At 44.2% G+C, this 24,241-nt stretch overlaps 1 protein-coding gene and 1 long non-coding RNA gene across 8 annotated transcripts in view; one reads left to right on the top strand and one right to left on the bottom strand.

Annotated features, from left to right (window-relative positions):
* Positions 1–6,143: 6,143 nt before the first annotated feature.
* Positions 6,144–24,241, bottom strand: part of FBXO25 (F-box protein 25) — a 64,097-nt gene continuing 45,999 nt past the window's right edge. For 5 of the 7 annotated variants that reach the window (XM_054498010.2, XM_054498013.2, XM_054498014.2 and 2 more), the window contains 3 exons: positions 17,199–17,381; positions 12,598–12,741; positions 6,144–6,998 (listed from right to left, as the gene is read on the bottom strand). In XM_054498010.2, the coding sequence (XP_054353985.1) occupies positions 6,909–6,998; positions 12,598–12,741; positions 17,199–17,381 (417 nt within the window). In that variant the 3' untranslated portion in view covers positions 6,144–6,908. Of the gene's footprint in view, positions 6,999–7,963; positions 7,991–12,597; positions 12,742–17,198; positions 17,382–24,241 lie in introns of all 7 variants that reach the window. The other 2 variants (XM_054498003.2, XM_063668492.1) reach the window with 1 other exon arrangement.
* On the top strand, positions 13,888–23,853 carry LOC134739977 (uncharacterized). Its single transcript, XR_010127138.1, has 2 exons — positions 13,888–14,394; positions 18,647–23,853. It is a non-coding gene; the product is annotated as an uncharacterized LOC134739977 (long non-coding RNA).

Here is a 24,241-nt window from a genome sequence, read left to right as displayed (position 1 = left end):
CTGTTTGCAGATGACATGATCTTATATGTAGAAAATCCTAGTGTCCATACATATACAAAAAAACAATTTCAGTAACACTGCAGTTTACAAAATCAACACAACAAATCCATGATATTTCTATACAATAACAAGCAATCTCAAAAGGAAATTTAAGAAAATTCCATTATAATAGTAACAAAAAACTGAAATATTTCAGAATAAACTTAAGGAAGTAAAAGACTTGTACTTGAAAACCATAAAACACTGCTGAAAGAAAGTAAGGTCAACACAAATAAATAGAAAGCAATCCCGTGTTTATGGATTGGAAACCTTAAGATGTCCATAGTCCAAAGCAATCTACAGATTTCATGCAATCTCTATCAAAATATCCCAGTGGCTTTTTTTTTTTCCATCCTGAAACTCATATGGAATCTCAAGAGACCTCACACAGCCAAAATCATCTTGAAAGGGAACAAAGTAGGAGGTCTCTCACTTCTTTATTTTGTAACTTATGACAAAGCTACAATAATCAAAATGGTGTTGTATTGAAACAAAGACAGTCATATAGACCAATGGAACAGAATAGCAAATCCCCAAATAAACCCTTGCACATATGGGTCAAATGATTTTTGATGGTGCCAAGACCATTCAAGGGAGAAAGGACAGTCTTTTCAACAAATGCTGCTAGACAAGTGGACATCCACATGAAGCTAGATCTATCTCACACCATATATAAAAATTAAAATGGATCAAAGGCCTAAACTAAGAGCTAAAACTAAAACATTTAGGAGAAACATAAGGGAAAATTTTAACAACATTGGATTTGGCAGTGATTTCTTAGATATGACACCAGAGGCACACACAGGTAACTAAAAGAAAGAAACATCTTCTGTGCATCAAAGAACAAAACAGAGTGAAAGGCAATCCACAGAATGGGACAAAGTATTTTAAAGTGATATATTTGAAAAGGGTGAATACCCAGAGCATATAAAGACTTCTTATGACTTAACAACAAAAACACACACCTGATTGAAAAATGGACAAAGAGCCCAAATAGACATTTCTCCAAAGAGGACATATAAACGGCCAACAAAAAGATAATCAGCATCACTAGTCATTAGGGAACTGCAAATCAAAATCTCAGCAGGATGCCACTTCACACTCATTAGGATGGCAATTATTAAAAACAGGTGTTGGCAAGGATGTGGCAAAACTGGAACCTTCTGTGGGAATGTAAAATGGTGCAGCCACCGTGGAAAACAGTTATGGCAGTTCCCCAAGAAATTAAACATAGAATTGCCATATGATTGAAAGCAGAGACTCAGATACTTGCACACCCATGTTTACGGCAGCAATATTCACAATAGCTAAAAGGTGGAAGCAACTCAAGTGTCCATCAACAGATGAGTACACAAACAAAATGTGGTCTATCCATAGAACAGAGTATCACTCAGCCTTAAAAAGAAATCCTAACAGATGCTACAACTTGGATGAACCTTGAGGACATTATGCTAAGTGAAATAAGCTAGTCACAAAAGGACAAATCCCTTCTCATTCCACTCATACGAGGTCCCTACAAAAGTCAAATTCAAAGAGACAAAGTAGAACAGAGGCTGCCAGGGGCTGGTGGATGGGGAATAGGGAGTTGGTGCTTAATGGGTACAGAGCTTCAGTTTTACAAGATGACAAAAGTTCATCTTGTAAAGTTGAACTTGTGGATACATGGTAGAGAAGGCTGCACAGTATGAATGTATTTAATGCCACTAAATTGCACACTTAAAATAGGTAAGATGGTAAATTTCATGTGTATTTTAACATGTCAAATTCTTTTAAATGACATTAGAATTGACTACATAGGTTAGATAATAAAAACCAACTTGCCTTCATCTGTGCAAGTTTCTCAAATGATTATCAAATAAAAATGAAATTTCCATGCAAAAACGAGACAGTTGAGGTGTCTCTTCTATTTGACACAGACGTCCTCATTTTTTTGCTCTCCCTTACTTAAACAGGAAGAACAAGAGCATTTCAAAGGAACCCCATCCTCAGTGAACGCTGGTTATGGTCCAAGAGCCAGCCCAGGACACCTGTGGCACCAGCAGTGCCTTCCCCCACTTGCCCCTCCAGCTGGTGCTCTGGGCATCTCTGTTCTTTGTCACTCTGTGGATTTGAGCCAATGAGGATTGGAAGGAAGAGGACCAAGTACAAAAAGGACAGCTAGGAGGGTTTAACAGCCTCTCCTAGGTATTCACATGAAAAGCAATGGCAGATCCACATGGCTTGTGTTGGGGCAGGTGCCCTGGGGAGCAACTCCTTCATCTCATGGATGCTGAGGGCGAGAATGGCAGCAGCCATGCACTGCCTGAGTTTAGAGAGGACTGCTGGGGGTGCATGTGCAGGTGCCACGTTACCACCTAGAACACACTGTCTCATGCTGTGAGCCAGGGCTTTTTAGGCACATGATGCAGTTCCTGCTGAAATTCTGAAGGCAGAGGCTACACCTGAGCAGCTCCTACCAGCTCAGTGGCATTTAGCCCATGGGACGCAGGGGGACACTGCTTTCCAAAGTAGAGGGTCTGCCTCCTCTATGCAGAAACAACAGAAAGGGACAAGGAGTGGGGCTTGAGTGAAGACAGAAGCAGCAATTCTGTTGAGATAGACATGGGTGCAGGGTGGATGCTGGTGTCAGCCATAGAGGGCCCCAGTGGCTGGTGCTGGTTAGTCATGTATGCAGGTCCTTCTTTTTCCTCCTACCTGTTGCTAATCCCTTGGCTTTGCCTTTGGGTAGCATTTGATATTGCACTAGATAGGGACTAAAGGGAGGTGAGTGGTGTCCATCACGTGCACACATCATAATGAAGAGAGGGAGATTAAAATGTCAAGTTTCATAAGGCAGGCTTGCTTCTGACTTTTTTCAGAGGGCAGCACCCCTTTTGATAATTCTGAAGATAAGCAGAACAGACTAGGTTTCACAGTCCATTTATCTACTAGGTTAGGCCTTCGCAATGAAAAGAAAAACCATTAAAAGGCATCTCTGGAGAAAATGGTCTTATCCTCTTAAAGGATAATTGAAGCTTCTCAGTGACTTCAAATCTTATGTGGAGTTCTCTCAAACATTTAAAGAAGAATTAACAAGAAACCACCACAAACACTTCCAAAACACAGAAGAGGGAACATTTTCTAAGCTTATCCTATGAGATGGACACCAAAACCCAAGAGATCACAAGGTGGTGGGTGGCAGGTGGGGTGGGGGGTGGGGTCTTGGAACCAATCCCCTGTGGATACAGAGGGCTAGCTGTTCCAGCACACCAAATCTAACAGCTATGTATAAAAGCTATCATAAACCATGACTTGGTGGGCTTTGACCCAAGAATGCAAGGTTGGTTCAAGATATGGCAATCAGTCAATGTAATAACAGCACATGATCTTATGAAGGCCAAAAACCACATTATCTTCTCAAGAGATGCAGAAAAAGCATTTGACAAAATCCACACCCTTTCATGATAAAAACAAACTAGGAATAGAAGGGAACCTTCCCAACCTAATAGAGGGTATCTATGGAAAACCCAGGGTTAACATCATAGTTAATGGTGAGACTGAAAGCTTTCCCCTAAGATGAGGAACAAGACAAGGATGTTCACTCTTACACTGCTATTCAACATTGTACTAGAGATTCTAGCCAGCGAAGCGGGGCAAGAAAGAATAAAGGACATCTAGACTGAGAGGAAGAAGTGAAACTGTCTATTCACAGATGACATGATTTTGTACATAGCTACAGGAATCTACAAAGGTGTTAACAGAGCTGATAAATCTTATATGACAGTTTGGTTCTAAAAGCAGCATTTAAGGCAAAAAATTGTTCACAGATGGTTAAATTTTTTCCATAAAGTAGACACAGTTTGCTGTGTACAGCCCTGTACAGTACGCACATACAGTGCATACAGAGATCCTGTACATCATGCAGTAAACCATGACAGCTACAACTCGGTCTGCTCCTGAGAGGCTACTGCATGGCTTTCCAATTTGTGTGTATTCATAAATTAGGTGAGGAATGTGACTTTTTGACTCAAAATAGGCAAAAGGAAGTTGTAACTGGGTGTCAACAGACACCAGCCCTGAGTGAGCAGCGCAGACTGAGAACAGGTCCGAGAATGACGGGAGATTCTATCATGAGAGTGTCTGGCACTGCCTTTCGCAGGAGCCACGGGCAAGTGAAACTTACTGCCTGGCTTTAGGCTCTTGGTGTCCTGAATTATCTACTTCATTGCAATGAAGGCATCAGAATGTAACTTAATCTCACAGGAGTGGCATCCCTACTTTTGGAAGGCCCCCTGACAGAAACTGTATTCAAAAACACCATTCCAATATGGAGACTTAACGATTTCTCTTCTCGTCTCTGTTTGGTGGTGTCTGATCTTCTGTAAATAACTGATCAGTGCCTCAAAACTGTCTTTATTCTGTCTTTATACCCTCCATTAACCTTTCAATCTCTCCCCAGCAATGTAAGCCATCCCTGCTTACCTGCCCAGCTCCCACAACTTGTCCCTCGAACGCACCTGCAGGAGGCTGTGACCCATGCAGTGGCAATGCGGCTAGCTGTGTCCATGGCCTGTGGAAATATGCCAGCCCAGCAGAACAGCTGGGATCCTACACTATTAATATGGTTATGTTTTCCAAGCAAGTACTGCTCAATTTATACAAGTTAAATGCACGTATCTGTGATTTGATAGCACAGCTGAGAACTGTTATAACATCTAACAATTAAATGACAATAACAGTATATGACAAATTAGGGGAAAGAACCACAACTTCAAAAGGATAGTTTCCTTTTAAGAAGAAACTAATATGAAAAAAGACTAACATCCCCCCCCAAAAAAACAGGCAAATATCACATTAAGTAATTTACCAAAAACAAGAAAAGCAAATGGATAATAAATATATGGAAATCTTCAAGCTCACAATTTCTCATACATCAAATTCTTCACTTATTAAAACAGCACCAACAGAAAAAGAAATACCTGTGCTTCAGGGATAATGGAAACTCAATGTACTTACTCCCTTTCCTAGATTAAAACAATTTATTTTTTCAGCTGGACGCGGTGGCTCACGCCTGTAATCCCAGCACTTTGGGAAGCTGAGGCAGGTGGATTGCTTGAGCTCAGGAGTTTGAGACCAGCCTGGGCAACATGGTGAAACCCTATCTCTACTAAAAATACAAAAAAAACAGCTGAGCATGGTGGTATATGCCTGTGGTCCTGACTACTTGGGAGGCTGAGGTGGGAGGATCACTTGAGCCTGGGGGACAGAGGTTGCAGTGAGCCGAGATCATACCACTGCACTCCAGCCTGGGTGGCAGAGCAAGACCCTGTCTCAAAAACAAACTCCAAAAAAATTTTTTTTCATAAACAATCTAGAAATATATTTAAAAGCCTTAAAATATGTTTGACTCATGATGTTGGCTGTACTAGTGGTTTATTGTAAGGAGACGGCCACATTGTTACGTGTGACGATGCTTATCACAGTTATTGATGCTAACAGTGAGACACTCAGGAACCCCAATATGTTGTGATGATAAAGCCTGTTCCATCTGGGTGATTCTATGGAGCTAATAAAAGCCAAGTTTCCAAATAACATTTAGGATATGGTTCTACGTTTCTAAAAAAGGCAGGGTCGGGGTGGGGGTGGGTTGTGAAATAACGGTGGTATACAGGACATTTATGGCTTTATGAAAAACTAACATATATTCACAGAGGCCCCAGGTATTTGCATCGCCTCAGGAGAAACTATAATTTGACAAATAAATGCATTCTTGGCCATTGTGTCAGTTCACAGAAGTGGGGCTGAAAAATCCAGAATCTTTTTTTAGTCCTATTTATAACGCTATAAAAGTATACTTTTATTATTATGCTTAAAGGAAAAAGTAGAAATGATTTACTTGGGCTCCTTGACCCTATTCAAAAATGGAAATATACAACAATACATTTCTATCCTATGCCTCCTGAGGGGATTTTTCATATTCTTTTCAGCATGCACAATAATCTTTGGGTGGTGGGATTGATTTTCTAATTTTCTAAAATGGACATGCGTTATTTTAAAAACAAAGCAATCTTTTAAGGATTTAAATATCAAAATCACTAAAAACATTTCTCAGGATGCAAAACTGATGAAGTTTAAATCAAGAGATAAACATGATTTATTACTTTGTATTAAAGTAGTTTCAACACAATTAAAGTTTAGACTGCACTGGGCTGTTCCCATCACAGTCCAGGATTATGCACAGACCAGCCCCCACCCCCAGCAGGGGTACCCTGCCAGAACCTGTGCTGGATGCCTAGGAGCACAGAGACCACTGCTCGTTGTTGGGCTGTGTGTGCACAATTCATACCCCGATCCACAATCCCTAAGAATGGCTGTCATTGCCCTGGGTTCACTTTCTATTCAAAGAGGACTCATTTGGGCACAGCCAATGTAGTAGTTAAAATGCATTTTGAGAAAAAATAAATATTCTGTACAATGTATTTACAAGGATCAACTGTTTTGTAACCCACCCCCAATTAGTATAAAATTGAGAAACTATAATTTGATAATTAAGAAGCATATTATTGGCCATTAGTGTCAGGTCAACAAAGAATGTGGAGCTGACCACCTGAAATATTTTTGAACTATATATATATATAGTACGCAAAATTTCACATTTTAATATGCTTAGAAGGAGTTTTTAAAGAAGTAGAAATGATTTCCTTGGCCTCTGACTTTCAGTGATGAAAATGCAACCATGCAGTCCCCTCTGTGCAGAAGGGCAGTTCGTCCCAGGCTTTCTGGAAGCAGGGGCCTCCCAGGAGCCTCCACCCACCTCACAGAACACTCACTATGAGCCCTGCACAGACAGCATGATTCACAATCTCCAACAGGGATGGCAGGGGCAGCCCTTAAAACTTGAAGAGGTCGATGAAGTGCTGTGGAGACACAGGCGTGAAGCAGCTGTCAGGGTCGGCCGCCGTGCAGGGGTGTCCTGAGTCCTGTGGGGAGGTGGGAGATGGTTAGGAGAGGGCCCCACCACCAGCCACACTCTAGTGATGGTGGTTGAGGGGTCGTCAGCTGCTTGTTGATGTGGACCCTGGGCCCCACCTTAGAGGTACATGGGAGATTACTTGGATGAGAATGATCAACACAAGGGCAGCCGCAGCCGATTCTACATAGAGGTTTCCCATGGAACTCCTGCTCAGGTAGGGCAGGAGACAGTGGCCCCAGGTCAGCCCTCCAGTGCCGAATCTGGTACTGAGTCAGAGGAGCCAGCTGCTGACACCACCCTGGACTGCCCCGGAATCTACAAGGCCACAGAAGAAACCACTGGGGACTTTCTGTCCTCTGGTCCCAGCCATTCCTTTGTCCTGTCCTCCTGTTCCTGGCTCACTCTGTTACACAGGGTTCCCTCCACCTGCCATTCATCCCTGAATCAGCTTGGGCTCCCTGCATAGGACAGGAGAGTGGGGACACATGGCCTCAGCCCCCAAGGCTCCTGCTTGCTCCAAGGGAGCTGGCCATGCTCACATACCTAAGGATCCAGAATTATATTTAATATGAGAAGTGACGACAGAAAAATTAATTTTGTGGATGAAGACTGGCAGAATCTTAGGAGGAACGTAGGTAAATGGGACCAGAGGCTCTGGGGTCAGTGCTGGGTCTCTCCATGGCATGCCCTGGCAGTGCTGCCAACCCAGGTGCTGTGTGGTGAAGTGTTTATGGGCACATCTAGCACCCTCCCTCAGCACTCAGGTGTTGTTCTGCAAAATATTTCATGAACACTCTCGTCCTTGCTGAGGTGATCAAAGTGGCCACTCAGCCCTGCTCAGGGTCCTGTGAAAGCTCAAGTCAGCGAGAGCTGGAATCGAGCCGGGCAGTGGCCAGGATGACGTGCATGAGATGCAGCACGATGCAACGTTTTCATCCCGAACACAGGATGTGTGGCAAGATGGGGAAGTACCTTGAATAGTAAAGCAAGATGGTAGTCCTTTGAGATCATGAAGAAAGAATCAGGAAGGAATGCAGTGAAGGGAGGAAAAAAGGAGAAGTTAAGATTAGAAAGAGCCAGACTGCATCTAGGCATTCAGGTTTGATTCATATTATTTACGAAAATAACTAAAAACATCAGGTAACTAAATTTGGATACTACAAGGTTATTAAAAGTAAGCAAACAAGGTCTTATCAGATAACCCAAATTCCCAAACTACTTGAAGACAGTCTTAAGACAACGTATCTCTACCTTTAAGTCTTTCAAATTTGGCAACTAATGAGGCTGCAGTGCTAAATAACCTTTAAAATTATTCACTGAAAAAGAGATGCTGTTTCCATGTGCAGTTTATATTAAAACTTTATAATAGATTTTTTTGGGGAAAGTTCTTTGTTCTTCCTTTAACATCCAAAGGGTCTGCTCTGTGCTCAGTAATCCACATTAAGTCAATTCCACACATGCCCTTAAGCCAGCCTCCACCTCTGACACTTGTTTCTCCAGGCCAGTGGATGCCACTTTCCAACACAGACCCAAGCCTCAGCAGCTGCCCTCCTGTGCTGTTCTCCCGCGCTGGTTCAGGCTGCTACTAGCAAAGCAGTTCCCCCGCAAGACCAGGACCACCAGACCATGGAGACCTCATCTTATATTCTGGCTCCAACTTTGCTCCTGATGTCCACACAGGCCTGTGGGGTGAACGTCAGATGTCCAGCCCTCTATTCTGGCAACTGATACACCAAGAAAAAACAGGACATAAAAATGCCAAATGCTCATCCTGGCTTCCCTGACCCAGCCAACAAGTCTACAGTTTTTAACTGAGGTTTTGTACAGCTGGGAGATAATGCCACCCCCTCTCAGTGGACCCTCGCAGGGCCATTGAAGTCAGTCTTTGGCTCCAGAGCTTAACTCAGCCCAGTTACTTACGGACTGTGCGGAAGGCTGACTAAGGCAGGTAGAAAAGTTAAAAAAGAACTCCAATATAGTAGAGCCAGAACAGGTGGGAAACCAGCTTGGGAGCAGATGAAGCGGCTCCACAGCACTGCTGACTGGAGAGCTCCAAGCTTATGTACTGTGGGAAATGATAAATACCAGATGCAGACCTGAGACAGATGCACCATGGTGTCGGCTCATGACCAAGTCCCAGGGCCAGAATTTAGAGTCACCAACACCCAGTCTCATTTTCTTAATAGCTTTGATATTACTTTAGTTTCTCAGTCAACACAAACTACTAGGATGCTAAACAAACAAACAAAAAACAAGCAGTGACCCTAACCCTAAGTGCCATTTTCTGAGTACCAGCTATGTGCCAGTTTCCAGGCGCAGGACTGCTGAACATTCACAGCTCCTCTGTGTGGTGGGTAATGGCGTCAAACCAAGACCCTAGGAGGGGCAGCAAGCTCAGGAGACCCCGGAGGCAAGTCCAGGTCCGCCTGACTCCAGTCTGGGTTTGGCTCACCAGGCCACTCACCTCTGATTAGCCACATTGGGCAAACCCACGGTGCAGGAGATGGAAGACAGGGCAAGAAGTACCTGACATCTTCAGGGGTTCAATTAGGAGGGATGACTCTTTTTGAATACTTCCATGCATGGATTCAGAACTAAGAACGTGGACTGCCTTCTAGAATGATATTCAGTGGGAGAAGCTGTGATGGGACCTCTCACTGTAGCTGCAGTGAAGTGGACATCACAGCCTCCAGGGGCAAGACATGAACCTCCCAGAACTAAGAGATGGGCAGCTGTCCTTGCTAGGAGAGACTTGTTCTCAATTTCCATGACATGATCAAGTATGATAACAAAGTTCACTAAATACAAGAATGGCGAAGCAAATTCTTTTGGAAGCCTACATCATCTCTCAATTTAAAAAAATCAGAACTTACATGTTTCAGGAAACTAAGGCAGCATATTCTTATATACATGGAGCACCTGTAATCCAAAAATCTGAGATGCTCCAAAATCCAAAACTTTTGAGCACTGACATGATGCCACAGTGGAAAACTACACGTTAAGTACATAACACAAACTTTGTTTCATGCATAAAATTACTAAAACATTGTATGAAATTATCTTCAAGCTCTGTGTAAATGAAACAGATGAAAAAAACCTGAAACCTGAAGCCCTTCAAGTCCCAGGCATTTCAGGTAAGGGAGGCTTGATCTGTGCTGCCCACAATGTGGAAGCAAAGGAGTGGGTGTTTCTTTGTTAGTTGCCCAGCAGACAGGGAGAGCTCCAATATTCATAAATATTGTTCTAAGAAAAATACTACCACATACAAAACTGAAAGCCTTCTGTCCCTTCTATGAATGGTATTTTCCCTATAAAAGTATCATTGCTTTTAATAGTTCTATAGTACAAAACAATCTGCTCAGGAGAAAAAAAGAAACCTAACTCTTAGGAGAAGCACTAACTCAAATTAGAAACTACAGTATTGTGTCCACTCTTACTCTGTGACTGAAGACACAGCCACATGTTTTCAGTGTTGATATTTCAGAGAAGAACAGGTGTCAGTCCTAGAAGGAACTACACAGAAGGCGGGCCCTGTTCCCTCCAGGGTCAGATGTCAAAGCTGGCTGGGAACCTGGACTTACTCAATTGGCCCCTTTCCTTCTGTCCACAAGCATCTGCCTGTGGCTTCTACTGCAGACAACTCACCCCCATACTGTACTTTTTGTGCCCTATAACTGGGGAGAAAAGAATAGAATGAGGGCTCTCTCCTGTATAGCCGTAATCTTACTGATGAACTGATTTGTTGACTTCACCAAATTGAGAATAAACTGGAATCAAGATGTTCCCTGCTCTTGAGGGATAATATTCTACAAGACAGTTGTACTACTGCAAAAACACATAACACAACTTGCATCTTTTTAATTTCAGGAAAGAGAGAAGTCATACCAAAATATAAAACAATAAATTAGAAATAAAATCTCATATTCATGTATGATGCTGTTTACCTTTGTTATACCAAATAAAACTATTAAAATAATACAAGAAAAACACATCTTTACATTCTCTGCTCAACCATGGATTAATTTTTAAAGCCACACTTAGAATAAATGTAATTTGAAATGAAAAAATGAAAAGCAGTTGTCTCTTTCTGACAACCTAGAGCTTGCCTTATGACCTATCTGATAACAAATTTAGATAAATGTAAAGCAAAAGAAGTAATCACAATAGGTTATGGTGTCTATCAGGCAAAAGCCTCATCTCCCTAGACCTAGAGAAGGCAAGAGGCAGAGACAGCCCACTCTTGCAAGAGGCAGGGCCTCATCTAGACCAGGGACAGTCAGGGGGCTCCCTCCGCAGAGCAGCCAGCAGCTCAGCAGGCTCACTCCAGGACCAGCTTACGCCTAGTTTCGACATTTTTTTTTTCCCCATGGTGAAATCTCACAACATCAAACATGCTCAAACGCAAGGCAAACCATGGAAACATGGTTTCCATGGTGAAATAATATTAACATGTTAAGAAAGAAGTGGATAATGGCCGGGTGCCATGGCTCACGCCTGTAACCCCAGCACTTTGGAAAGCTGGGGCAGGTAAATTGCGTGAGCTTGGGAGTTTTGAGACCAGCCATGGGTAACACGGTGAAACCCTGTCTCTACCAAAAACAAACAAACAAAATCAGCTGGGCATGGTGGCTCGCCCCCGTGGTCCCAGTTACTCAGGAGGCTGAGGTGGGAGAATCACTTGAGCCCAGAAGTCGGGGCTGAAGTGAGCCATAACTGCGCCTCTGCACCCATAACTGCCTGGGTGACAGAGCAAGATGCTGTTTCAAAAAAACAAACAAAAAAAAGAAGTGAATTAGCTGGGCGTGGTAGCATCTGCCTGTAGTCCCTAGCTGGACTACAGCTTAAGAGGCAGGAGGTAGAGGCTGCAGTGAGCCATGATGACGCCACTGCACTCCAGCCTGGGTGACAGAGCGAGACCCTATCTCAGAAAAGAAAAAAGAAAAAAAAGAAATAAGCAGTTACCTCTCTGACTGTGAAAAACATTCTATTTAGACACACAGTCTGGATGGTGAGAACAGGAAGTAACTGGATGAAGGGATGAGACTTGCAGATAAGTAACGATAGTCTTGTTAAGTTCTGATCATATGAATGAGAAAAATGCAGATTTTAAAATCTGGGACTTCTCTATGGACCCTTTTTTTCTAACAATGTGGCTTTGAGAAATGAAGCCTAAGCTGGTCCTGGCCCTGCAGAGACAGTGGGAACATAAAGGGCCGAGGGCTAAGTCTGGGGAAACGAGGAAGGTGCACTTGTCCTCAGATGGGCAGAGGGGTTACGCTCTAGCCTTCAACCTCAGGCTGGGGGTCGGCAGGGAACCTGGAGCTGCTGCCAGGAAAGACCACTGGCTGCAATCCGCCTGCAATGCCCTCCTACATGCTAACTTCTGCAAAAAGGAGAAGCATTTTGGTTTTTAGCATTTCTGGTTTAAGCCACACATTGAATGAACATCTGTTCCCCTACCCCAATATTTGGTAAAATATATCTCCTTAACTTACTTATAACAAACAGTATTTTCCACTTTTTAGTCTTATACTTAAAATGTAGGTGATTAGTTTGTTTCACCAAAATTTAATCCTGAAATTCCAAGAGTGTATTTAAATCAGTACCTTCCAAAAGAGAATGCTGCAGTGCCGACAGAAATGCAGCGTGTCTCCGTACTGCTCCTTCGCTGGGTAATGTTTCTGAAGTGCAAAGTACATCAACTTCCATTCAATATGACCTTTTTCTGAAAGGATCAAATGTCTACAAAACTAAACAAACAAAATTCCATTCAGAATCAGCGTAAGAGGACTTTCAAAACATAATATTAGGTGTAAAACTTTTTCATTTTATTTTAGTTTTTAATTTCTTTTTTTAAACTTCAATAGCTTTAGGGGTACAAGTGGGTTTTGGTTACATGGATGAATTGTACAGTGCTGAAGTGTGGGATTTTTGTGCTCCCATCACTGGAGAAGTATGCACTGACCCAACATGTAGTGTTTCATCCCTCACCCTCCTCCTACCCTTCCCTCTTCTGAGTCTCCAATGTGTATTATACCGCTCTGAATGCCTTTGTGTACCCATGGCTTAGCTCCCACTTATAAGTGAGAACATTATAAAAAAGTGGTATTTGGTTTTCCATTCCTAAGTTATTTTACTTAGAATAATGGCCTCCAGTTCTATCTGAAATTATTTTTCAAAGGCAGTGTAGTACATAAAAAATTATTTGAAATTAAACTCACTTGGGTTAAATCAATAAGTGACAAATCAAATAAATTGTGTTACGCCTGTATAATGGAATACCAAGCAGCTGTTAAACAGACTTAAATATTCCAATCCAGAATAATGTCCACAATATATTATTAAATTAAAATAAGCTACACACATCATATGCGATAACGGACTTATATCTAGAATAGATAAAGAACACAACTCAATAATAAAAAGACAACCCAATTTTAAAAATGGGCAAAGGACGTGCAAAGACATTTATCTAAAAAGGTCTCAGAAATGGGCGATAACCTCATGAAAAGATGCTCTAGAATCCAGCCATCAGGGAAATAGAGTGAGTCCCACTTCATGCCCACCAGAATGGCTTTAATCAACAACTGAAATAATGAGAAGCAATGGGGAGGGGTGGAGAATCAAGAGACCTCACACACTGCTGGGGGAATGTGAAATGGTGCAGCCACTTTGCAAAACAGTCTGGCAATTCCTCAAAAAGTTAAACAGAATCCACCATATGACTCAGCCATTCTACTCCTAGGTTTATAACCAAGAGAAATGAAAACATGCATCTACACACAAACTCGAACATGTTCATGGCAGCATTATTTGTAAAAGCCACAAACTTTTATCAAACAAACTAAATGTCAGTCAACTGATGAATGGATAAACAAAAAGTGGATATACATAGAGTGGGATATTATTCAGTCTTGAATGAAGCTCTGATTTATTCTACAACATGGAGCCGTAAGGACATCATGCAAAGGGTAAGAAGCCAGTCACAAGATGACAAATGCCATAGATTCCTCTTATATTACACATCCAGAACAGGGAAACACAGAGACAGAAAGTCGATTAGGGGTTGCTTGGGGCTGGGAATGGCAGCTGAAGGGCATGTTTTGTTTTGTTTTTCCTGAGGTGATACTGATGTTTCAGCTGTGTCCCCTGCCAAATCTTGAATTGTAGTTCCCATAATTCCCATGTGCCGTGGGAGGGACCCGGTGGGAGGTAACTGAATCATGGGGGCAAGTCTTTCCCATGCTGTTCTTGTGATAGTGAATAAGTCTCACAAGATCTGATGGTTTTATAAAGGGCAATTCCCCTGCACATGCTCTCTTGCCTGCTGCCATGTAAGATGGGACTTTGCTCCTCCTTTGCCTTCCACCAGGATTGTGAGGCCTCCCCAGCCACATCAAACTGTGAGTCCATTAAACCTCTTTTTCTTTAAAAATTACCCAGTCTCGGGTATGTCTTTTATTGGCAGCGGATAATGGACTAATACAGATGCCAATATCCTAACATCGACTGTAGTGATGGCTGCATAAAGTGGAGGGTATCTTAATAAAGCTGTTACCAAAAACATCAGTATTACAGAGTGACTTTCAATTACAGTTTTGAAAATGACCAGTGCAGAGCTAGCGAAATTAATGTGTATGTTTGAGTGCATATAAAAGCCTGAAACAAAAAACAAAATGCATGGGCTAAAGGAGTAACAGGGCTGCCTTGGGGTGGGAGCCTTTAACTTGTTTGTACAACACTGTACTAGTCTTTAGGGCTGTTGCTGCAATGAGCATGTTTTACTTTTCAAAACTAAAAACAATCACTTGTATAACATACTCATACTTCAGTCACGGCTTTTGAGGACTCTGGAAATTATCGTGGAATCAGTGAGGAAATCTTGTTTCTAATAAAATTTGAAAAGAAGACTACTTGCAAAATAAAAAGTAGTTATCAGCCTGTTCATATTTAATATTAATTTCTGTGTCCTCCAGGCAGGCACTGTTAAAACATTAGTTCCTAGAGACTAAAAACAACCATTTGTTGTCTCATTCCTACTTCTTACTGACTCTGTGTGACACCAGTGTTCACCGGAGAATCCCCTCCCATGGTTTTCCTCATGAATAACCATCTGTGATTTTTCTGAACTCAAATGCAACATCCCACCAGATGCTCCAGTCAAGAGCATTTAGCTGACTTTTCCTTCCATACTATCTTGAACCAGTCCGGTTTTCTCAGGTATCTAGTTTTTACTTTGAGGATGCTTCCTTATCTATGCTTTCTCATAAAAGCTATTTCTAATATGCTTTTTTTTTTTTTCAGGGCCTTAATGTTAGTTACTGAGGCCTGAAAAACAGATCATTATTTTCTGATGCTGTGTTTTTATGATTCAGTTAAGAAAACGTGTACAAATGAGATGCACCTACAGGTGCTAATTGCAACTTAACTATTCTAGGATATCGGTGCAGAACAGACATTTAACTTATTTAAAGCAACTCTTTCAAGAATGGCAATGACCACAGAAATGGCCAAAAGACATCCTTAAGTATGTTTAGGGTCTAGATGTATAAACACCTGCCAGGCACTCTCATTAACGCCTTTTGGGAACAGCTCGGGGCCTGCACGTGATAGGGAGTGTCCCAGGGCAAACTGGGAGGCAGAGGGCTCATCCAGGTGACCTTCATTTACCTCTTTTCCTAGGATCTAAATCCTCCCCACAAAATTCTATCCACCCCCTCCCCCATGCCCAATGCTGACTTAAAATCCAATCTACTGTTCTATTCAAATTAATACTGGAATTCTTTTGCTTCTCCCGAACAAGTCCACTTGAGACAGTTTTCCCCAAGGCATCCATAACCTCTGCTCGGCTAAATCTCAAAGGCTTTTCTTTGTCCTACTAATCTCTCTGTCCATGGCCTTGAGGGTCCAGCTCCCCCCAGGTTCTGCGGCACCTCATTCTATCACTCAGCATTGGGGTTGGTACCCTCAGGCCCTGCCCAGGCTGATCCTGTTGCCTCCTGTCCTCTCCATATGCATCTGTCTAGGCCCTAGCTCCACATACCTCTCAGACACACTCCATGAGGCCCATGTTTAGGCCAACCCCTTCCTGTGGGAGCCCCCATCCCATCGGGGTCATCTTCTGATGTCTTCCCTGTTGCCCTTGTGCACTTCCTTGCCCATAACTCTTATTTTCCTGAGGCAGGATCCTGATGGATCCTCTTGTATCCACTCCAGCCTAGTCCTCAAACAAGAACAGAGGCTCTTCTGAAAGCTGCAATTCCATGCGCTTTGCTGGCTCCCCTGAGCTCACAGGACACAGACAAGGATTCTTCATGTAGCTCGGCCTCTGCCGTGCTTCCTCACCATCCACCACTCAAACACACAGCACCCGCCCCATGTTAGGGTCCGGCTCTCTCCCTAGGCCCTGTCGACTGCCCTGCATTCCAAGAGTAGACTATGCTCCTCATGAAAGGCACCCAGTCCCATCCTAGGTCTTCAAGGTGCTGACCACAGTTCAAATCCCACCCCGTGAGGAGCACAACATGCCTCCCTCCAGCCACCTGCCTTCTCCGGCTGCGACCAGCTCTGTGCAGAGCAGGTGCCTTGGACATCTGTGGGGTGATGAGGAGAACCCCCAGTTTCTGCAGAGGCCCAGGAACAGGGACCACAGGGTCTCATCGTGGATAAGGAATGAGCAGACCACCCTGGAAAGGCCTCAAGGAGTGACAGGAGAACACACCTTGTGCTGCCCCACATGCACTCCCAAGTGCAGCAGGCAAGCAAGCGGGGAGGCGCTGTGGACACTCAGGAGCGGCATCTACCGAGTGCTGAGAGCACTGAGGCACACAGAGGGCGCCTGACTTTTCAAGGATGTGCAGCTTGGTCAAAAGAACTGGAATCTGATTCATCAAATCAGGAGAAAAGGCAGTGAGCCAGGGACTCTATGCACCTCGTTATCAACAGGAGAGAAAAGAACTCAGTTCTTGCTTTGCTGTTCAGTTTTGGGTTATTTTTAGAATCATGGTTCTCTTTCAATATGAAAAATAAACCTTACATTCTATAGGAGAGAAACCACAGCAATCTCAATAAATTCTGATTGTTCCTGGTTCTTTAAAAGTGGAAAATACTCAGCCATTCTTTCTCTCCAGGTGAGTTTATAGGGTATGGCCCCCAGGCAGAGTCTATAAACTCCCAGCCTGAGGGGAGACTGCTGCATCTCACTCACCTGCTTTTCAGCAAAATGGTACTGACATAGCTTCTTCCACAGCTGTCTGTCTTCACTGAGCATATACAACGTGGGGGTCACCTGGCCTAAGGTGATGATGTCCCATCCGTCTGAGAACCGGTATAGGATGTTGTTCAGCATGTGCAGAGGAAGGTCACTGAGGGTGAGGCCATTGTTCACTTGCTGAAAGGAAAATACAACAGCAACTCACTGAGAAGATGGCCAATGTTTGTTCACACAGTAACTGAAGAGTAGAGCTGGAATGAGTGCTTCAAAACATGGTAACACAAAAAGAGCTCTCCAAGTCATGCGTCGCAAGGCGTCAAGGGGCCTGCATCCACCACCCTGGGGAAGGCTGGAGGAGGAGAGCAAGAGAGGGCTGCACAGCAGGACAGAACCAGGCTGTTCCTGGGTGAGGCCCTACTGCTGCACCTCCCCATGCACTAGGTGTCCGTCAGCATCAGGAGGTCAGTACTCCTCTACTGCATTGAGACGCACCTGGAGAAGGGCAGCGTCTGCAGATGTGGCGCTGCTGCCCAGATTAATCCAATGCACCACGAGGGCAACATGACACCCATCACCAGCAGGGGGCAGGGCCTGCGCCACACCACTGTCTGGGTGGCCTGGACAGCCCTTAGGCCTTGATGGGTCACAACTGGTCACCCCAGTGATGAGAAGGTTGACCACATCATCTGCAAAGCTCCTTCTAGCTTTGTGGAGTTTTTTTCTTTATTGAGGTGTAACTGATAAATGCAATCTGTCTATATTGGCAGCACGTGGTGTTCTGTGCTTGTATGCGTTATGAACCAGTGGCCACAGCCCAGCTCGTTGTCCGTCACCTCAAGTCAATCCTTTTATTTTTGTGGTGAGAATATATAAGATCTACTCTTAGCAAATCTGAAGTAAAGGATGTATAATTATTAACTGCAGTCATCATGCTGTGTAGACAACCTCCACAATGGACTCCTCCTGCACTACAGAAACCTTTCACCCTCCATCCAACATCCCCCCCACCTTCCAGCTTTACATTTCTATGACTTCAAGTTTACAAACCATTTCTCCCTCACACACGCCAGAGTAAATGCAATGCATCTGCCCTCAGAAGATACATGTGTGTGCACGTGCCAGGCTGAGGAAGGGTGGCTGTCCTTGGCCCCGAGAAGTGGGCTGAATCAGTTCAAAAACTAAACTGTGCTCTGAGGTTGACCTGAGACAGCCCTGGCTTGGGTTTGAGCTCAGACTGTTTCAGACTTTTCAGGTCTCAGTTGTATCTAAATGAATCCCTTCATTCTCACTAGAAACACGTCTTCCTGACAGCGGCGTTCTGGCTGTGTGGGCGCGACAGAGCTACCTGGTCCCGCCTCGGCTCCTGACCCCAATCTGGGGTGGCGCTTCTGTCGTGTGCTCACCTGCGAGCTTCTGATGTGTTTTTCTTTTGTTCCCAATAGGTCGATATATGTACTTGGCCACAAGGAGAGCTAGCTTCCTTCTGATGTGTCGTGCCGTTCTACAATCCTACTGCACACAAAGCATAGTGACCATCTATTTTTGGCTAGACTGAGCTAATTCCATGAGTTTGGTTCTCGAAATCACTTGACCTATGTGGACAGTGGAGTGTAGGGAGAGGTGACTGGGGCACCCATGCCTTGACACGCCATTTTCTTCTCCTGCTCCCCTATAATGCCCTCGCTATGGAAGCACCTTCCTAGGACTTCAGAATGGAAACTGCTGCAGGGCCCTTCTCATGCATTCCAGTGGGCAGCACGAGCATGGACCGCCAGTGATGCACTCCAAGCCACCTTCACCTCAAGCACCCTATGCATCTGCCAGACACGAGTGGGGCCTCAACACTGCTTGACAGTTTGTGAAGTGCTCTAACATTCTGGACATAATCATGAAGCTTTCATGGACTGCACTAGTGTGCTGTCCTGCCCTGTCTGCACACACGTTTTTTGCCCCTACAGCTGATGGGACCCATGCATAGGGCAGATGTCAGCCCTGTTGTAGGCTATGGAGCTGCACAGTCCAAGAGACATCACTTCCCCAGCAGCCAGCATGGTCCCCGCAGGCTCTCAGCAAACTTCTTTGCTCATTACTGACGAATCATGTTCGATTCAAGTCTTAGCCCATCCTTCCATCTTTATCATCTAGCATACGGCAGAGAGCACATAGAAAAGAGAATATGGCCAGGCTGGGTGGCTCACGCCTATAATCCCAGCAATCCAGGAGGCTGAGGTGGGAGGATCACCTGAGCCCAGGAGTTAAAGGCTGCAGTGAGCTATGACTGAACCACTGCACTCCAGCCTGGGCAACAGAGCAAGACCCTATCTCAAAAACAAAAACAAAACAAAACAAAAAGATAACGTGCAAGTAAATTAACCCCCAACTAAAAGTCTAACACTCTCACAAGAATTATGTCTTCCAGGTGCTTCATTCTAATTCCTACTGAGAAAAATTTCTGTAGCAGACAGGAGTTTACAAATACTTTGCTGCTAAAATTACAAAGTTTAAAGGTAGTATGAAGTGGTGGTATGAAGGTAGTACGAAGAAAAAAAATCCTGGATTAGTAGAGTTATAGAGTCTGGTGTGACAACTTGGCATTTGGGACTTCTGGCAGAGTCCAGTTTTACAGCCCTGTTAATGGCTATAACAATAGGGTGTAGCAGAAATGCCAGCACTTCTCATCCAAACGAAATCTTGAAATGTGACAAGGCACAAAAGTCTTGCTGAACATGTCAGAAATCCTGCTGCGTTTTTTGCTGCACTTCCTCCACTGATTAGCTACATGCTCTCTGCCATCATGAAATCTCTCACACCTACACTGCACTGGAAGGAAGAAACGATGCTGCTGCTTCTCTTGCTTTAGGGTAGTCTCAGCTATTACATGCGACTGCCAATGATTCCCATTTCTCTGTGGAAGCACTTCTGCTAACAGAAACTTGTGTTGCTATTATCATTCTATTTTACACAGAAAAAAAAAAAAAGAGATACAGATGAGTTGACTGGCTTGCCCAAGATCGGGGTCCAGCCTCGAGCCCAGTCTGCCTGGCCCCAGGGCCACGTTCCCAACTGCTCTGCCCTTCTCCACGGGAGGCCCATCCCCTCAGTATGTGGTGAGTCACTGAAGTCTCCCTCAATTCTTCTTTCCCTAGTACCCACTTCAAAGTCACCAGTCTACTCTTTTGCTAAAGTATCCCCAAGTTCATCCTTCCCATTTCACTGTCATTCCTCATGAATGCACTGAGGGTTTACTTCCCTCCAACCTGGCTGGTCCCTGCCTGGCACCGAAGGGGTACCTCTAAACATGGACCTTCAATGACCCTTGGCGGAGAGCAGCAAAGGCTCTGCAATGCCCACAAAGCCCTGAGTCTGGTCCTAATCCCCTGCACCTTCCTCCAAGCAGTCCACGCATTTGGCATACCACACTCTATTAGCCCCTGGATGCAGAAGTTCCTATACCTTCTCACAGGAGTCAATTCTGCAACTTCCGGGAATTTTGTCAGCCAGTTTACTTTTTGTTGGTGGCTTGAAGTCAGTCACAGTGGGAAACTGACAAATGCTACAAATCAAACCTCTTGCCCCCTGGAGAGCCAGTTGTTAAACAATGACCAACAGGCCACCACCTGGATACTCTCCCCTCATTCTTTGTTTTTTTTTTGAGATGGAGTCTCACTCTGTCACCCAGGCTGGAGTGCAGTGGTGTGATCTCAGTTCACTGCAACCTCTGCTCCCTGGGTTCAAGCAATTCTCCTGCCTCAGCCTCCCAAGTAGCTGGGACCACAGGCATGCGCCACCACGCCTGGCTAATTTTTTGTATTTTTAGTAGAGACGGGATTTCACCGTGTTAGCCAGCATGGTCTCTATCTCTTGACCTTGTGATCCGCCCGCCTCGGCCTCCCAAAGTGTTGGGACTACTGGCGTGAGCCACTACGCCCAGCCCATTCTTTAAGCTCCACCTAAAACATCACATCACTTGTGAACCAATGTAATGTCAACAGCCCTGTGTGCATATCTGTTATAACACCCCACTGAGTTCTGCGACGCACCATGTGCTCATCTCCCTGGGGCCCTCGGAGGCCCCATGCTAAAGCCTACGCCTACTGATCCATGTGTCCCACCTCATGATGGGCCTAGCAAGCACATGGGGGCATCTAGGAAGTGCTGACTGGGTGAGGAAGCATGTGAACACATACCTGTGTGCCTGCTCTGACTGAGTCACAGAGATGTGCACATGAAAGCACTTCCAATTCATCAGCACTGCCATATCTTCAAATGCAGCTTCAACAGCAAAGTATATTTGTTTCACAAGAAAAAAAATTTCTGATGTTCTTAGGAACTTTACAACACGAATATATACTAAATTTCTGCTTACTTTTGGGACTATGAGAATTTAGATTTAAGGGGTGTCGAGGTATTTCTTTTTTGAGAAATATCTTTTAAAAAAAAAAAAAAAAAAAGGAGTTTCACTCTTGTCGCCCACGCTGGAGTGCAATGGCACGATCTCGGCTCACTGCAACCTCCACCTCCTGGGTTCAAGCAATTCCCCTGCCTCAGCCTCTGGAGTAGCTGAGACTACAGGTACCTGCCACCACACCTGGCTAATTTTTGTATTTTTAGTAGAGACAGGGTTTCACCACGTTGGCCAGGCTGATCTCGAACTCCTGACCTCAGGTGATCCACCCGCCTCGGCCTCCCAAAGTTGCTGGGATTACAGGTGTGGGCCACCGCGCCAGGCCAGGGGTGTCAAAGTATTTCTTGTTGGGATAATCTAGAAGACAAAGACAACTGTCAGCTTACTGGACAAAGCTGGCCCTGTATCCTAAGGCTGACATGGCAGAACTTCAGGCGGTATGCTTGGACTTCCACTCTCAGGGATCCGGAAGGCTCTAAGCTGCTCTGTTCTAAACCCATCTGCTTGAGTCACCTCAAAATTCATATGAATAAGTGCGAGGCAGCAATCCAGCATCAGCCAGCGGGTCAGGAGACCAGATCTTTACGTTAAGCAGCCTCAGACCAGTTTGGCTGACTGAGTCCAGCATCCACAAATGCAGCTCAGTTAACTGAGCTGGTAAAGTGCTCTTTCTACTGGTTTCAAGTAACATTCCCAGAAAGGTAAAACTCCTCTGGCCAACTCCTACAAGGGAACCTGACCCTCCTCAAGGCTAGAAGCAGGGCACAGGGTCCAGAAGCCAATATCCTCACAGAGGCACAGGCCAAGCTTGCTGCTCCAGAGAGCACTCAGGGACTAAGGTGAAGAGATGCCAGGCAGCATGCAACCACTAATGAAACAGAAGAAACAAGTTCAAGGTCTTTGATGGTAAGATTTGAGTGGACATGACGAAAACGGGCACCTTTGTGTTATCATCAGTGCTTTCCTATTCCTCAAAGATTAATCATTAATTTCATTTTTGTACCTTATTTTTCCCACTTGATCAAAATGGCACTAAGGTAACACTTATCCTTCTGTGCTGAGGCAGAGAGGTATTGCCATATAAGTGTGCTCTGCCTACCAGGGCTGTGGGAACCATCCCAGGCCAAAAGCAGAGTGTCTTCCTTCACTGGCTATGGGCAGCCCTGAGTGGGGCAAGCTGGGGCCACATGGACTCCTATTATCCCTCAGCCCGTGCCTCTTCCCAGGTAGTATGAATGGAAAGAAGATCCAGAAGGAAGCTCAGTGTACAGCCATGCCTTCCTGCTCTGTCTCGGCTCACCCAGTCAAAGACGCAAGCTTGTCCCTTGCTTTCTCCTTTCTCTCCTCTTGGTGAGGTGTGGCTCAATCCTTGGAGCTTCGTTGTTGTCTCCACTGGTCCACATCTCTCCACTGGCTCCACATCTCTCTCCAAAGAATGCAGAGCCACTATTCTTACCTGGAACTTCCCAGCCAGACCAGAAAGGCTGCTTCCTGGCCTTTTCCAAACACCCCCTTCCTTGGGATCCTGACCATGAAAACCCACCATGGACAAGGACACACCCTATTCTCTCCCCAGAAGGTCACCTGCTGAACATCACTACCATGGATCTGCCTCATCAGGAGAAAGGGGACTTTGGCCATGTGGCCTGGCCACTCATGTCAAGACTTCTACAGCAAGCCCCATGCCATGCGTAAGTGTCTTACAGACGGACTTTTAGCACAACTCACCTATGCATGGGGAATGCAGTAAAAGAGGCAGCGAAGAGCCAGCCTGTGCAAAGCTCTGAACGACTGTAGGGTCACACCAAGACAACAACAGAACAAAGAGTCCAACATTTATAACAAACTTGCTTAACTCTTACTGACGCTGAATGTTACATTATTAATGATAATTTCAGACTCATAACTAGGCAATCATCACTCTTTTTGTAAATCCCATATTTAGATGGCAAATAAACAGCCAAAAGTTAAGGCATTCAAAGGGCACTTGAAAACCATTCCTTTATGTGGAACCTGGGGTGCTGTGATAAAAGGTAACTATGACCCCACCAGTACAATCTGTAGAATCATTTATACCACTAAGGCTACGTAAGTCACACCACTAAGATATATCTTCGGTTTATTCTTTTTCTTATTAGTACTAGAGTTAAATAAAACACTATCTAAATACTTGGGGCAATGGTGTTAATTAACATTTTTCTTGTTGAAACTAGTTACCAGAATAAAGAAAAAATATCAAAAAAACTGATGTGATTTGCACCTTCTTTTGGCCTTGTTCATTGTTGCTAAGAACTATAAACACATCCCCAAAAAAGATAGCAAGGAAGAAGACAAAAAGTTACTAACTTGGGAGAAGCAGCAACTAAATAAATAGAGAATTACTGGCAATACAATTTAGCCTTAATTTACTGAATGTTATTCTAATAACTGAAATATTCAATTTCCCATGAAGGTAAATTTATTTACATCTAATCACCCATAGGATCAGCCTGGTTTGATGATTGCTATTCCCACTGTCTTTCCAATAGCAAGTATAAGCCATTGGGGTCTTTGGTCCTTTTCTATTTTAAAACAATTTAATGAATACTTATGAAAGCATTAGAAAATCTTTCAAAAAGCTATAGCAGTCTTT

The sequence above is a fragment of the Pongo pygmaeus genome, chromosome 7, assembly GCF_028885625.2.
Source record: "Pongo pygmaeus isolate AG05252 chromosome 7, NHGRI_mPonPyg2-v2.0_pri, whole genome shotgun sequence".
In the NCBI taxonomy this organism is placed as follows: domain Eukaryota; kingdom Metazoa; phylum Chordata; class Mammalia; order Primates; family Hominidae; genus Pongo; species Pongo pygmaeus.
Note: the sequence above shows the minus strand (reverse complement) of the source record. Positions and strands in the feature narration are given on the sequence as shown.